Source organism: Rhinolophus hipposideros, assembly GCF_964194185.1.
Source record: "Rhinolophus hipposideros genome assembly, chromosome: 15".
NCBI lineage: Eukaryota > Metazoa > Chordata > Mammalia > Chiroptera > Rhinolophidae > Rhinolophus > Rhinolophus hipposideros.
In genome coordinates, this window is record NC_138061.1 from 50021641 (window position 1) to 50036533 (window position 14893).

General features: G+C 36.0%; 1 protein-coding gene across 2 annotated transcripts in view; it reads right to left on the reverse strand.

The window, feature by feature from the left end:
- The window catches only part of MICU1 (mitochondrial calcium uptake 1), a 189527-nt gene that overhangs the window by 21718 nt on the left and 152916 nt on the right, over nt 1–14893 (reverse strand). For both annotated transcript variants that reach the window (XM_081075092.1, XM_081075093.1), the window contains one exon: nt 11084–11192. In XM_081075092.1, the coding sequence (XP_080931218.1) occupies nt 11084–11192 (109 nt within the window). The remainder of the gene's footprint in view (nt 1–11083; nt 11193–14893) is intronic.

The window sequence follows — 14893 nt, forward strand, 5'->3', positions numbered from 1 at the left end:
AGAAAACCAAACACTTGCTACTTTAAAAAGTTGTGTAGATCAAGAAAATGAAATAAAAAGCATCCCGTTTAGAAAGGAAGAAGTAAAATAATCTATTCGCAGATGGCATGATCTTAGAATATCTTAAGGAATCCATCAAAAAGTGTTGGATAAGTAAAGTTGTGTTTATAAAAAATCAAGATGCACCTAAAGATACAGATAGGTTGAACATAAAAGAATAGACTTAGCATGCAAACAATAACCACAAAAAAAGTCGGAGTAATTGTATCCATATCAGACAAAACAGATTTCAAAAAAAGGCGTATTACTAAAGATAAAGGGAGGACATTTCTTAAGGATAAAAGGGCCAATTCATCAGGAGAACATAATAATCATAATCATTAAGTGTGCATGCACTTAATACCAGAGAATTCAAAATTCATGAAGTGAAGACTGACATCATTTAAAGAGAAAATAGGCAAATCCACATATGATATGTGGAGATTTTAACATCCCCCTCTCACTAACTAGACAAAAAAGTCAGAAAGGGCATAAAGATCTGAACACTATCAACCACCTTGATCTAACTGACATTTTTACAACACTATACTCAAAAGCACAAAATATATATTCTTTTCAAGGGTATATGAAACATTCATCAAAACACTGACCATATGCTGGGCCATAAAATGAGTCTCAATCAATTTTAAAGAATTGAAATTTTTACAGTGTGTTCTTTGACTACAGTGTAATTAAACTAGAAATAAAAAATAGATCTAGAAAAAACCAAAATATTTGGAAATTAAACAACATACTTTTTGTTTTTAACTTATCATTTATTTAAGTGTGTTTTTCCAGGACCCACCAGCTCCAAGTCAAGTAGTTATTTCAATCTAGTTTTGGAGAGCATAGCTCACAGTGGCCCATGTGGGGATCAAACCGGCAACCTTGTTGTTAAGAGCACTGCGCTCTAACCAACTGAGCTAACTGGCTGCCCCAAACAACATACTTTTAAGTAACACATGAGTCACCAAAGAAAGCACACACAAAACAATCAGAAAATATTTCAAACTAAATGATGACAAAAATTCTATGTATCAAAATTTGTAGGATGTAGCTAAAGTTCCATTTTAAGGAGCTAGAAAAAGAAATATATACTGAAAAATAATTAGAAGTAAGGAAATAACAAAGGTATGAGCACAAATCAATGCAATAGGAAAAAACCATAGAGAAAATTAACAGTCAAAAATTGGTTCTTTGAAGAGTTTAACAAAATTGCTAAACCGCTAGGTAAATTAAATAAGAAAAAAGAAAAGAGAAGACATAATTCACCAATGTTAGCAGTAAAAGGGGATTTTAGATTCTACAGACATCAAAAGGATAATAATGGAATATTATAAATAGCTTTATGCCAATAAATTCAATAACTTAAACAAAATGGGAAAATTCCTAAAAAAATACAACTTCTCAAAATTCATGAAAGATAAAACACAAACTCTGAATATATTTACTAAAGAAATTAAATTATCAAAACCTTCCCACAAACAAAACTTCAGGCCCAGATAATTTCACTGGTGATTTCTATCAAACAATTCAGAAAGAAAGAAGAACAATCTTATACAAAATCTTTCTGAAAATAGAGAAGAAAAAAACACACCAATTCAGTTTATGAGGACAGTATAGTCTGATACAAAACCTGAAGACATTACAAAAGAGAAAATTTCAGACCAATATCCCTGAATATTAAACAAAATGTTAGCAAATCAAATCTAGCAAAATACAAAAAGCCTAATACATCATTATAAAGTTGAGTTTCATTCAAGGCAATAAGGGATAATCAATGTAATCTACAATATTAAGAAAATAAAGGAGGAAAGCTATATAATCATATATATAGCTATATAATCAAGTACTTGACAAAACTTAACAGCCATTGATGATAAACATCCTTTTTAAATTAGGAAGAGAAAAAAAATTCCTTAATCTGATAATGGGCATCTATGAACAGTCTAACCTAATAACCAACTTAATGGTGAAATATTAAATGCTTTCCACCTAAAATCAGGAAAAAACCAAGGATGCCCACTCATAGTCAACATTGTACTGGTGATTGAAGCTAATGCAATAAGGTAAGATAAAAGGTAGAAAAAATATCAAAAAAGAAGGGGTGAAACTATCTCTGCAGATGACATGATTGCTTACGTAGAAAAATCTAAGGAATCTACAAAACAACTAGAAGAATAAGCAAATTTAGCAAGCTGCAGAATACAAGATCACTATAAAAAATCAATTATATTTTAACAGCAGCAGCAATTAAAAATAAAACAAAAATTCCAATTATAATGTCAAAAACATAAAATACTTAGGCATAAATTTAAAAAAATATGTGCAAGACCTGTACACTTAAAAAACTACAAAGCCACTGCTGAGAGAATTTGAAAAAGACCTAAAATCAGAGAGATATAATATGCTCATGAATTAGAAGCCTCATTATCACTAAGATGTCAATTCTCCCCAAATTAATCTACATATTCAATGTGACTGCAATCACAGTCCTACCTCTTTTTTACATAAGAAAGTGACAAGCTGGTTCTACAATTTATATGGAAATACAAAGGACATAAAATATGTAAAGCAATCTTGAAAAGGAAGAATCAAGTTGGGAGGATTAATAATCCTACTTTGAGACTTTCTATGTAATCAAGTAATCAAGTACAGTGAATATGGGTATAAAAATAGACATATAGATAAATGTAAGAGACTACAGAGCTCAGAAATAGATCTACACTTAAAAAGTCATCTGATTTTTGAAAAAGGTGCCAAAGCAAACCAAAGGATGGCCTTTTCGACAAATGGTGATGGTATAACTTGATATCCATATTAAGAAAAAAGAGAGACATCATTAAAATGGCGGTGTGAGGTGAGCCTCTGTAAAGCTCCCCTGGAATTTACAACTAATCGAACAACAATAACTCCACAAAGGACTCCCTGCACAGCAGACAGGCAAGACGTAGAGGCCCACTACTGAATTCACCTAAAGGTGGGCGAATCGCGCGATCGGGGGAGGAGGGAAGGGAGAAGTGCAGAGACGAGCCGAGAGGGCGCAGGACGCAGACCTAGCTCAGTGCTCCGAGCTCGCGGCATTCCGGAACTACCGCAGTGGGAGAAGAAGAAGTCGTACAGCTAGGGCTCTGCTTATGGCCCACAGTGCTGAGGGCCATACAACATGCTCATGGAGGAGACCTCGGAGAAAAGACTGAGGGAAGAAGGCTGAAAACAGTGGTTTAAGCCCTCACTGCTGAGCAGCGAACGGAAGCCTTAGGCACTGAGACCAGCCGCCCCCTCCCTACCCTCCCAGAGCTCGCCCCACCCCCACCTGCCTGGTGCTAGAAGCGGAACAGTAGCAGTGTCAGATCAAAATAACAGGATATTTGCTGTTCTGAGAACTGTGGACCGCAGACACAGATTCGCAGCCCAACTAGTTCCGGCAAAGGGGAGGGAGCTGTGGAAGCGGGACCGGCTGTGTTGGTGGTCACCGCCATTGCTCTGGGCCACCTCTCACAACTCACCCGGCTCCTGCCCCACCTATCTGGGCAGATCCCTGCAGGAATAAACAGAACTGCTGAAACATACGGGCTCTGAATCTGGTGCAGGAGGAGCTTTGGAACTTTAAAAGCTCTGCGCATACCCACACGGACACTGCACCCTGTGACCCAGGTGAACTATTAACAGAGGAGAAGCCCGTCTCCCAGGGAATACCCCCATTGTGTGAGAAGCTGGAATAGTGCAGAGAAAACATAGCACTGCTGTGTGAGAGAGAAAAAAAAGGCTGCAGTCCGAGAGAAAATAAAACATTCTACCAACAAGTACTGGAAAACAAAAGAAAAGACCTCTTCCTATCAACCTGTTGCAGAAGCCACTCCTGTAGATGTCTAGGAAGAGAAATAATAAATCAGTAATTGCCATGAATAACTAAGGCAACAAGACAGCTCAGAAAGAAAGTGAAAAGTCTCCAGAAAAGGAACTTAAAGATATGGAAAAATGTGACTTAAATGATAGAGAATTCAAGATTGCAGTTCTGAAAAACCTCAAAGAGATGCAAGAAAACACAGAAAGGCAATTTAATGAACTCAGAAACGCAATCAAAGAACAACATGAGCATTTTACAAAAGAGATTGAAATTTTAAAAAAGAACCAAATGGAATTTCTGGAGATTAAGAACTCAATAGAAGAAATTAAGAATGAAATAACCAGCTTAGGTAGTAGAGTTGACCAGATGGAGGAAAGAATCAGTGACATCAAAGATAGAAACCTGGAAATTACACAGATGGAAGAAGAAAGGGACTTGAGACTTGAAAGAAATGAAAGAACTCTACAAGAACTTTCTGACTCCATCAGAAAGAACAATATAAGAATAATGGGCATACCAGAAGGAGAAGAAAGAGAGAAGGGAACAGAGAATATATTCAAACAAATTGTTGATGAGAACTTCCCAAACTTGTGGACAGAACTGGATCCTTGAATCCAAGAAGCAAGTAGATCACCTAATTACCTCAATCCCAAAAGGCCTTCTCCAAGGCACATTGTATTGAAGCTGTCTAAAATCAACGACAAAGAAAGAATCCTCAAGGCAGCCAGGGAAAAGAAGACGGTAACCTACAAAGGAAAGCCCATTAGATTATCATCAGATTTTCCAGCAGAAACTCTACAAGCTAGGAGGGACTGGAACCAAATATTCAAACTATTGAAAGAGAGAAATTATGAGCCAAGAATAATATATCCAGCAAAGATCTCCTTTAGATATGAAGGAGGAATAAAGACCTTTCCAGACATACAGAAGCTGAGGGAATTTTCTAATACACGACCTGCACTACAAGAAATACTAAAGGAGGCTATTCGACCACCATCAACAGGGACAATTTGTGGCAACCAAAACATAAAAAGGGGGAGAGTAAAGGCCTGAACCGGAATATAGGAATGGAGAAAGTAAGCCTGCTGAAGAAAATGGAATACTCTAAATATAAAACTTTCTTTTACATAAACTTAAGGGTAACCACTCAAAAAAAATCCAGAACTGAAATATATACTGTAATAAAAGAACAGAGGGAAACATCATAGAATACCACTACACAGAAATAATAGACAACAACAAAAAGGCAAAGAAACAATGGAGACACAGCCTTACCAGAAAACTAAAGATAGAATGACAGGAAATCCTCACATATCAAGAATCACCCTAAATGTAAATAGACTGAACTCACCAATAAAAAGGCACAGAGTAGCAGATTGGATCAAAAAACTAAACCCAACCGTATGCTGTCTCCAAGAGACACATCTCAGCTACAAGGATAAGCATAGACTCAAAGTGAAAGGGTGAAAATTGACACTCCAAGAAAATGGTACCCAGAGAAAATCAGGTGTATCCATAATGATAGCAGATGAAATAGACTTCAGGGTGAAAACGATAACAAGAGACAAAGATGGACATTTCATAATGGTAACGGGGACTATACAACAAGAAGACATAACAGTCATCAATATTTATGCCCCCCAATCATGGAGCAACGAAATATACCAAGCAACTACTAATAGAACTAAAGGGAGAAATTGACCAAAACACAATTATACTAGGGGACTTAAATACATCATTGACAGCTATGGATAGATCATCCAAACAGAAAACAAATAACGAAATAGCAGCCCTAAATAACACATTAGATGAAATGGACATAATTGACATATATAGAGCACTTCATCCTAAAACATCAGACTATACATTCTTTTCTAGTGTACATGAACATTCTCAAGGATAGACTATATATTGGGACATAAAATCAGCCTCAGCAAATTTAAGAAGATTGAAATCATACCAAGCATATTCTCTGATCAATAGAATTTGAAATTGGATATCAACTGCAAAAAGAAAGCAGGAAAAAACACAAACACATGGGTATTAAACAACATACTTTTAAAGAACGACTGGGTCAAAGAAGATATTAGAGGAGAGATCAAAAGATACATAGAAAAAAATGACAATGAAAATACATCCTACCAAAATTTTTGGGATGCAGCGAAAGCAGTTTTAAGAGGGAAATTTATGTCATTACAGGCTTATCTCAAGAAACAAGAAAAATCCTAAATAAATAACCTCATGTTACACCTTAAAGAACTAGAAAAAGAAGAACAAGTGAAACCCAAGGTCAGCAGAAGAAAGGAAATAACAAAAATCAGAGCAGAACTAAATGAAACAGAGAACAAAAAGACAATAGAAAAACTTAATGTGACAAAGAGCTGGTTCTTCGAAAAGATTAACAAAATTGACAAACCCTTGGCTAGACTCACTAAGATAAGAGAGAAGACACTAATTAACAAAATCAGAAATCAAAAAGGGGAAGTTATCACGGACACCACGGAAATACAAAGGATCATCCAAGAATATTATGAAGGACTATATGCCACCAAATTGAATAACCTAGAAGAAATGGACAAGTTCTTAGAAACATATAGCCTTCCAAGGCTGAACCATGAAGAACTGAAAAATCTAAACAGACCGATCACCAGTAACGAAATTGAATCAGTCATCCAAAACCTTCCCAAAAGCAAAAGTCCGGGACCAGACGGCTTCACTAGTGAAGAATTCACTAGTGAATTTTACCAAACCTTCAAAGAGGATCTAATATCAATCCTGCTCAAACTCTTCCAAAAAATTGAAGAAGAGACAATACTCCCTAACTCATTTTATGAGGCCAACATTACCCTGATACCAAAACCTGGTAAGGACAACACACAAAAAGAAAACTACAGACCAACATCTCTGATGAATACAGATGCAAAAATCATAAACGAAATTCTAGCAAATCGAATACAGCAACGCATTAAAAAGATTATTCATCACGACCAAGCGGGGTTCATCTCCGAACACAAGGATGGTTCAACATCTACAAATCCATCAATGTGATACATCACATAAACAAAATAAAGGACAAAAATCAAATGATTGTATCAATTGATGCAGAAAAAGCATTTGACAAGATACAACATCCATTTATGATTAAAACACTGAATAAAATAGGTATAGACGGAAAATACCTTAACATAATATAGGCCATATATGACAAGCCCTCAGCTAATCTTATAATTAATGGTGAAAACCTGAAGCCCTTTGCTCTATGTTCAGGAACACGACAGGGCTGTCCCCTATCACCTCTGCTTTTCAACATAGTGTTGGAAGTCCTTGCCAGAGAAAGAAATAAAAGGCATCCAAATTGGGAATGAAGAAGTTAAATTATCAGTCTTTGCAGATGACATGATGCTATATATAGAAAACCCTAAAGACTCCACCAAAAAGCTATTAGAAACAATGAACGAATACAGTGAAGTTGCTGTCTACAAAATCAACGTACAAAAGTCCACTGCATTCCTATATACTCACAATGAAATCTCAGAAAAAGAAATACAAAAAACAATTCCTTTTGCAATTGCAGCAAAAAGAATAAAATACCTAGGAATAAACTTCACCAAGGATGCGAAGGACCTATATGCTAAAAACTATAAGACATTTTTGAAAGAAATTGAAGAAGACACAAAGAAATGGAAAGACATTCCGTGCTCATGGATTGGAAGAATCAACATAGTTAAAATGGCCATATTACCCAAAGCAATATATAGACTTAATGCGATCCCCAACAAAATCCCAATGGCATTTTTTAAAGAAATAGAACAAAAACTCTTCAGATTTGTTTGGAACCACAAAAGACCCCGAATAGCCAAAGCAATCTTAGGAGAAAAGAACAATACTGGAGGTATCACACTCCCTGACTTTAGCTTGTACTACAGGGCTACAATAATCAAAACAGCTTGGTATTGGTAGAAAAACAGACACACAGACCAATGGGATAGAATTGAGAACCCAGATATAAAACCACATAAATATGGACAGATAATTTTTGACAAAGAAGCTAAAAACATACAATGGAGGAAAGACAGCCTCTTCAATAAATGGTGCTGGGAGAATTGGATAGCCACGTGCAAAAGAATGAAACTGGACTGCTATCTGTCACCATGTACCAAAATTAATTCAAAATGGATCAAAGACTTAAGCATAAGACCTGACACAATAAACTGCATAGAAGAAAACATAGGTACTAAATTTATGGACCTTGGGTTCAAAGAGCATTTTATGAATTTGACTCCAAAGGCAATGGAAGTAAAAGCTAAAATAAACAAATGGGACTATATGAAACTTAAAAGCTTCTGCACAGCAAAAGAAACCATCGACAAAATAAAGAGACAACCAACTGAATGGGAGAAGATTTTTGCAAACAGTGCCTCCGATAAGGGGCTAATATCCAAAATATACAAGGAACTCAAGAAACTCAACAACAAAAAACAAACAACCCAATTGAAAAATGGGCAGAGAACCTGAAGAGACATTTCTCCAAAGAGGACATACAAATGGCAAATAGACATATGAAAAAATGCTCAACATCACTAATCATCAGAGAAATGCAAATAAAAACCACAATGAGATATCACCTCATCCCAGTCAGAATGGCTATCATCAACAAGACAAATAGTCACAAGTGTTGGAGAAGCTGTGGAGAAAAAGGAACCCTCATACACTGTTGGTGGGAATGCAGACTGGTGCAGCCGTTATGGAAGGCAGTGTGGAGGTTCCTCAAAAAATTAAGAATACAATTACCACATGACCCAGCAATCCCTCTCCTGGGTATCTATCCAAAAAATCTGAAAACATTTATACATAAAGACACATGCTCCAATGTTCATTGCAGCTTTGTTTACGGTGGCCAAGACATGGAAACAACCAAAATGTCCTTCAATAGATGAATGGATAAAGAAGTTGTGGTACATATGCACAATGGAATACTAGTCGGTGGTAAGAAAAGATGATATAGGAACATTTGTGACAACATGGATGGATCTTGAAAGTATAATGCTAAGTGAAATAAGCCAGACAGAAAAAGCAGAGAACCATATGATTTCACTGATACATGGTATATAAACCAAAAACAACAAAAGAACAAGACAAACAAATGAGAAACAAAAACTCATAGACACAGACAATAATTTAGTGGTTATCAGAGGGTAAGGGGGGTAGGGGGTGGGAAATGAGGGTAAGGGGGATCAAATATGTGGTGATGGAAGGAGAACTGACTCTGGGTGGTGAACACACAATGGGATTTACAGATGATGTAATACAGAATTGTACACCTGAAATCTATGTAATTTTACTAACAATTGTCACCCCAATAAATTAAAAAAAAGAGAAAAAAAAATCTTGACTTCTACTTCACACCATATATAGAAATTAATTTGAGATGGATCATATATGAAATATAAGAGCTAAAACACTAAAACTTGTAGGAGAAAATGCAGGTGATTATCTTCATAGTTTGGTGGTAGATAAAGGTTTATTAGGACCAGAAAGTAATAACCAAAAATAAAAATTTGATAAATTACTTTATCAAAATAAAAAAAACTTCTGCTAATCAAAAGACACCATTAAGAAAGGAAATAGTTAAGCCAAAGACTCGAAAAATATACATAAAATATATATCTGATATAGAACTTGTATCTAGAATATCTCGAGATCTTCCACAATTCAGTATTAAGACAAACAATCTAATAAAAATGGGCAAAATATTTGAACTGACACTTCACCAAAGAAGATATATGAATGAGAAGAACACAAAAAGCTGCTCAACAGCAGAAGTCATCAAGGAAATACAAATTAAAAACACAAAGAGACATCTTTATATATATTCCAGAATCACTGAAGTTAAATGAGACTGATACCACCAATTATTGACAAGAATGTGGAACAACTTGAACTATTATACATTATTGGTGAGTGTATAAAAAGATACACTGTGAAAAAAGGTCTGACAATTTTTTATAAAAAAAGTACTCACCTTCTGCTGGACCTAGCAATTCACTCCTAGGTATTTAATCCAAGATAAATGAAAATACATGTCCTCAAAAAGGCTAATATAAGAATGTTCATAGCTTTGTTCAAGATAGCTAATAACTGGAAACAGCCAATGTATCCAACAGAAGAATGGTTAAACAAATAGTGGAGTATCCATACAATGGATTGTTAGTCATAAAAAAGGAATAAACTATTATATATGCAACATGTTTTGATCTCAAAAACATGCTGAAATGTTAAAAAGGGTGTACACTGTGTAATTCCATTTTTATGAAGTTCTAGAACAAACAAAATTAAATTATAAATACAGAAAAATACACAGAATTAAGGTTGCCTCTTGGTGAGTGGGGGCAGAAATTGACCGTGCCTTAAGGGGCACCAGGTACTTTAAACAATACTGAACTTCAGTTACTATTAATGGTGAAGTATTTAGGAGGAAAGTGCACTTATGTCTGTGACTTACTTTGAATGCAACAAAAAATAAGAAAGAGTGCTAGAGATGAATATATACATAGATATACTGTGAGGGAAATACTGCCAAATGTTAATTGAGGCAGATACATGGACATTCTTTGAATGAGTATTCCAACTGTTCTAAATGTTGGCAATTTTTCATAATAAAATGTTGGGGGAAAATTGTGTTTTCAATTCCTCTGCTCTCTCTCACATTACCTATACAAATTTGAACAGAATTTGTATGAAGTAAGCCAATAGTGGGTGCTGTGCTCTGAGTCATGATTTTACCTTAAAAAAAAACATACTTTAATACAAGAAATAAACCAAGCCATTCCTTCTTACCAAAGAATAAATTAAAATACATAGTGATTTTAGAGTTTCATGTTATAGACTCGTATGTAACGACTCTGGCTCCAATGAGAGAAGACCCAAAGTTTTATGCACTCTGCCTCAGCTCAGATGTCTATTTCCAAGGCTAACCATCTGCCTTAACTACAGCCTAGCACAAGGAAATGTATTTGCTGAGCTTGGTCTCTCAAGGTGAAATGTAAGGCTCATACAATGTCAACAAAAAACAAAACAAATCAAAAACACAATGTCAAGAAAAACTCATATACTACAGTTAAGGACGGGTAGTCATCTAGTAGATTATAGATTCGATGTTTATACCATCAAGAAAAAACTTTTGGGTTTCATTACCTTTATCAAGAGATGCCCCGGCCATATGGTAAAAGCTCAGTGCAGTGTCCACATCATTAATATTCTTTAGGAAAGTAAAGAAGTTCTCCACTTCCTGAAATGTCAGACCCTGAAAGAAGAGACAACAAGGTAAAGCAGGAACTTGAAACAAAAAGCTGCATAAAATGCAGAAAACTAGGCCTATCAATCAAAAATTTATGCTATGCTTAGAACAGAAACTGAAAAAATTAGTCAAGGAATGTCAAATTTGTACACAACAGGGGAACAAAACTCTAGAATTTTACCCTGAAAAAGTCAAGCTGGCTAACTGCTTTCCTCTTACATGTAAAATCTGACATGAAGCTGTTTCCAGTGGTGGTTGGTTATTTTTAATGAAAATATGTCTAACTGTGCCCTCCACTTAGTCCCAGTATCTATTACTGAGTACGACACTTCCTAAATGAGCTGTAGCCATTTGAGCTGTTATAGCTCAACAGGTAAGACCAGAGTCAGGACTTCCATTTAAATAACCTCCTCACAGGCCAGCTATGCTTTTTGAGGCTTAAGCTAATTAAAGAACCACCAAAGCCAGTGATACCTATACATCAGAATGGTCTCAGAATTGAGCAGAACCCAAGCACTTGGGAAGCTGTTCATTATCTTAATTTGTAAGTTACGAAGGAAGCAATTTACCACTTAACTTTAACCTGCTGAAACTGTGAATAAAGGAGTTCTTTTCAAAAGCTGGTCAAAGGTTTGCTGATCTCGAATTCTACTTTCTATGATGGCTCAAAAGAGAGTAGTTACATAAATAGGGGCTACAGGGAGGAGTTCTCTTACAGGGAGGAAGATTTGTCCTATTTGCCTATTTCCCACTTCTCACACATCATGCTCTGATGGAAATGAATACAATTTCTAAGAAGTAAATAACACTGACGAGACACTGAGGTTAATGCCTTTTAATGAAAACTCAGGTCCTTAATGGATTGCAGATGCTGACTGGCTTCTACTTAGTGCTGCTCGTCTTCCAATTTCCATCTCACCAAACTACAGAGCCCAGGAATCCACATGGAAAACTCAGTAACGAGGAAACCTCAATACAGGCAATCTACAGTACTTCCTGGTACTCTCCAAGGTTGTCAATGGTATCTGTCTCATTTTATCAACCAAACTGAGAGTTAAAATACTGTATGTATAATTATGTCACACGATCTTTTATAGTCCCCCCCAAGAATCAAAGAACTTAAACTTTTTATTGTGGAACATGACTATCGTATAGAAAGGTGCAGAAAACATAAATGTACAACTTAACTGTTGTAGAATGAACACCCATACAATCTCCATTTAGGTGAAGAAACAGACTATTATTGGCATCCCAGAGCCTCCCTTCCTCCCTCCCCCCAGCATGGCCTTTCTTGGTTATAGTCCTCTTCTCCCAGTGGTAATCCCTATTCTGATTTTTAGGAGATTCATTTCCTTGCTCTCTCCCTCTTTTTAAAAATAGTACTGCTGTGTTTCCCCGAAAATAAGACCTAGCTGGACAATCAGCTCTAATGCGTCTTTTGGAACAAAAATTAATATAAGACCCCGGGTCTTATGTTATATAAGACCCGGTGTATTATATTATATTAGTCTTATAAGATCGGGTATTATATTATATTATATCGTATTATATATTACATAAGTCTTATAAAACCGGGTCTTATATAATATATAATATAATATGATATGATATAATATAATACCTGGTCTTATATAATTTTTGCTTCAAAAGACACATTAGAACTGATTGTCTGGTCTTATTTTCGGGGAAACATGGTATTTATGCATCTTTAAACAGAAACAAGAGTTTAATTGTATCTGTTTTTGAACTTGATAAATGGAGTCATGAAGTAAGCAGTCTATAGTCATGCCTGCATAACGACGTTTCAGTCAATGACTGACTGCATATACGACAATGGCCCCATAAAATTACAACTGAGCTGGAAAATTCCTATTGCCTAGTGACATGGTAGCCATGGTAACATCATAGGGCAACGCATACTCATGTGTTTGTGGTGATGCTGGTGTAAACAGACCTAGTTGCTGTCCTATAAAAGTATAGCATATACACTTACGTGTTTCTATGTTTTGATACACAAATACCATTGTATTACAGTTGCCTAGAATATTCAGTACCTGATGTGGTACAGGTTTGCATTTAGGAGCAATCGTCTGTATCATATGGCCTAGCTGTGTAGTAGGCTATAAGTTTGTGTAAGTACACTCTGATGTTGGCACAATGATGAATTGCCTAACTACACATTTCTCAGAATGTATCCCTGTCGTTAAGTGGCACATGACTGTATTACATATGGCTTCTCTCTTTAAGATTTGTCCACATTTTTGTGTGTATCTGTAGTTCATTTATTTTTATTGCTCTAAGTATTCCATTGTGTGAACATACCACAATTATTTATCCAGTGTATCTGGACTGTTGCTAGATTTTGGCAATTATGAATAGAGGTGCATCTGTATTTAAACTTTCATTCAAACATTTATGGACTATCTACTATGCCAAGCTCCATAATATTTGGCAGTAAAATGGAAGGCCTACATTAAATATTTTTTCCCCTAGTTTTTTTTTTTTTTTAAACTTTTATTTATTTTAAGTGTGTTTTTCCGGGACTCATCAGCTCCAAGTCAAGTAGTTGTTTCAATCTAGTTGTGGAGGGCGCAGCTCACAGTGGCCCATGTGGGGGATCGAGCCGGCAACATTGGTGTTATGAGCACCGCGCTCTAACCAACGGAGCTAACCAGCCACCCCTTTATTCCCTTGAGGTCATTCCCTTGGCCTCGATTTAGAGCATCCAGAGGTAGGGTTCATTCCTTGTATGAAAGTCACAGAATGCTATCTAATGTAAGCACTAGGATAGAATCAACCTCAAAGCGGAGAAACCCACTGGACCAGAAGTACAGGTTCTATTAGGCTGGTGCAAAAGTAATTGCGACTTTTGCAATTATTTTTAACCTTTTAAACTGCAATTACCTTTCCACAAACATAATTTCACCTGCTTATAGATAGATACACTAATACCATCTTCTCTTTCCCTCCATCAAAAGACATGCTGACGTGGAAACAACCTAAGTGTCCATTGATGGATGAATGGCTAAACAAAACATGGTATATACATATAATGAAATATTATTCAGCCTTTAAAAGGAAGGACATTTTGACACATACTATATAACATGGATGAACCTTGAAGACATTATGTCAAGTGAAATAAGCCAGTTATAAAAGGACAAATACTGTATGATCCCACATATGTGAGGTACCTGGAGTAGTTAAACTAATAGAGACAGAAAGTAGAATGATGGTTGCCAGGGGTTTGGGGGAGGGAGAAATGGGGAATTATTGTTTAATGGATATGGAGTTTCAGTCTGAGAAGATAAAAAAAGTTCTAGAGATGGATGGTGGTGATGGTTGTACAACAACGTGAATGTACTTTTTAAAAACATTTAAAAAGGTATGATCAAAAAATATGGTGAATGTTTAAAAAGTTTATTATAGTAAAAGACACACTGCCATTAATCCTCCTCAAAATACTCCCCCTTGTTTCGAACACACTTATCCCATCGTTCTTGCCACTTTCTGAAGCAGTCCTGGAAGTCCTCTTTTGTGAGAGTCTTTAGTTGTGCTGTCACGTCTGCCTCGATGTTCTGAATCATTTTGACTTTGGGGAAGAGCCAGAAGTCGCATGGTGCCAGATCCGGTGAATAAGTGGATGAGGACACACCATAATGTTTTTATTTGACAGAAATTGCCATATACCAGAAGTGATGTGTGAC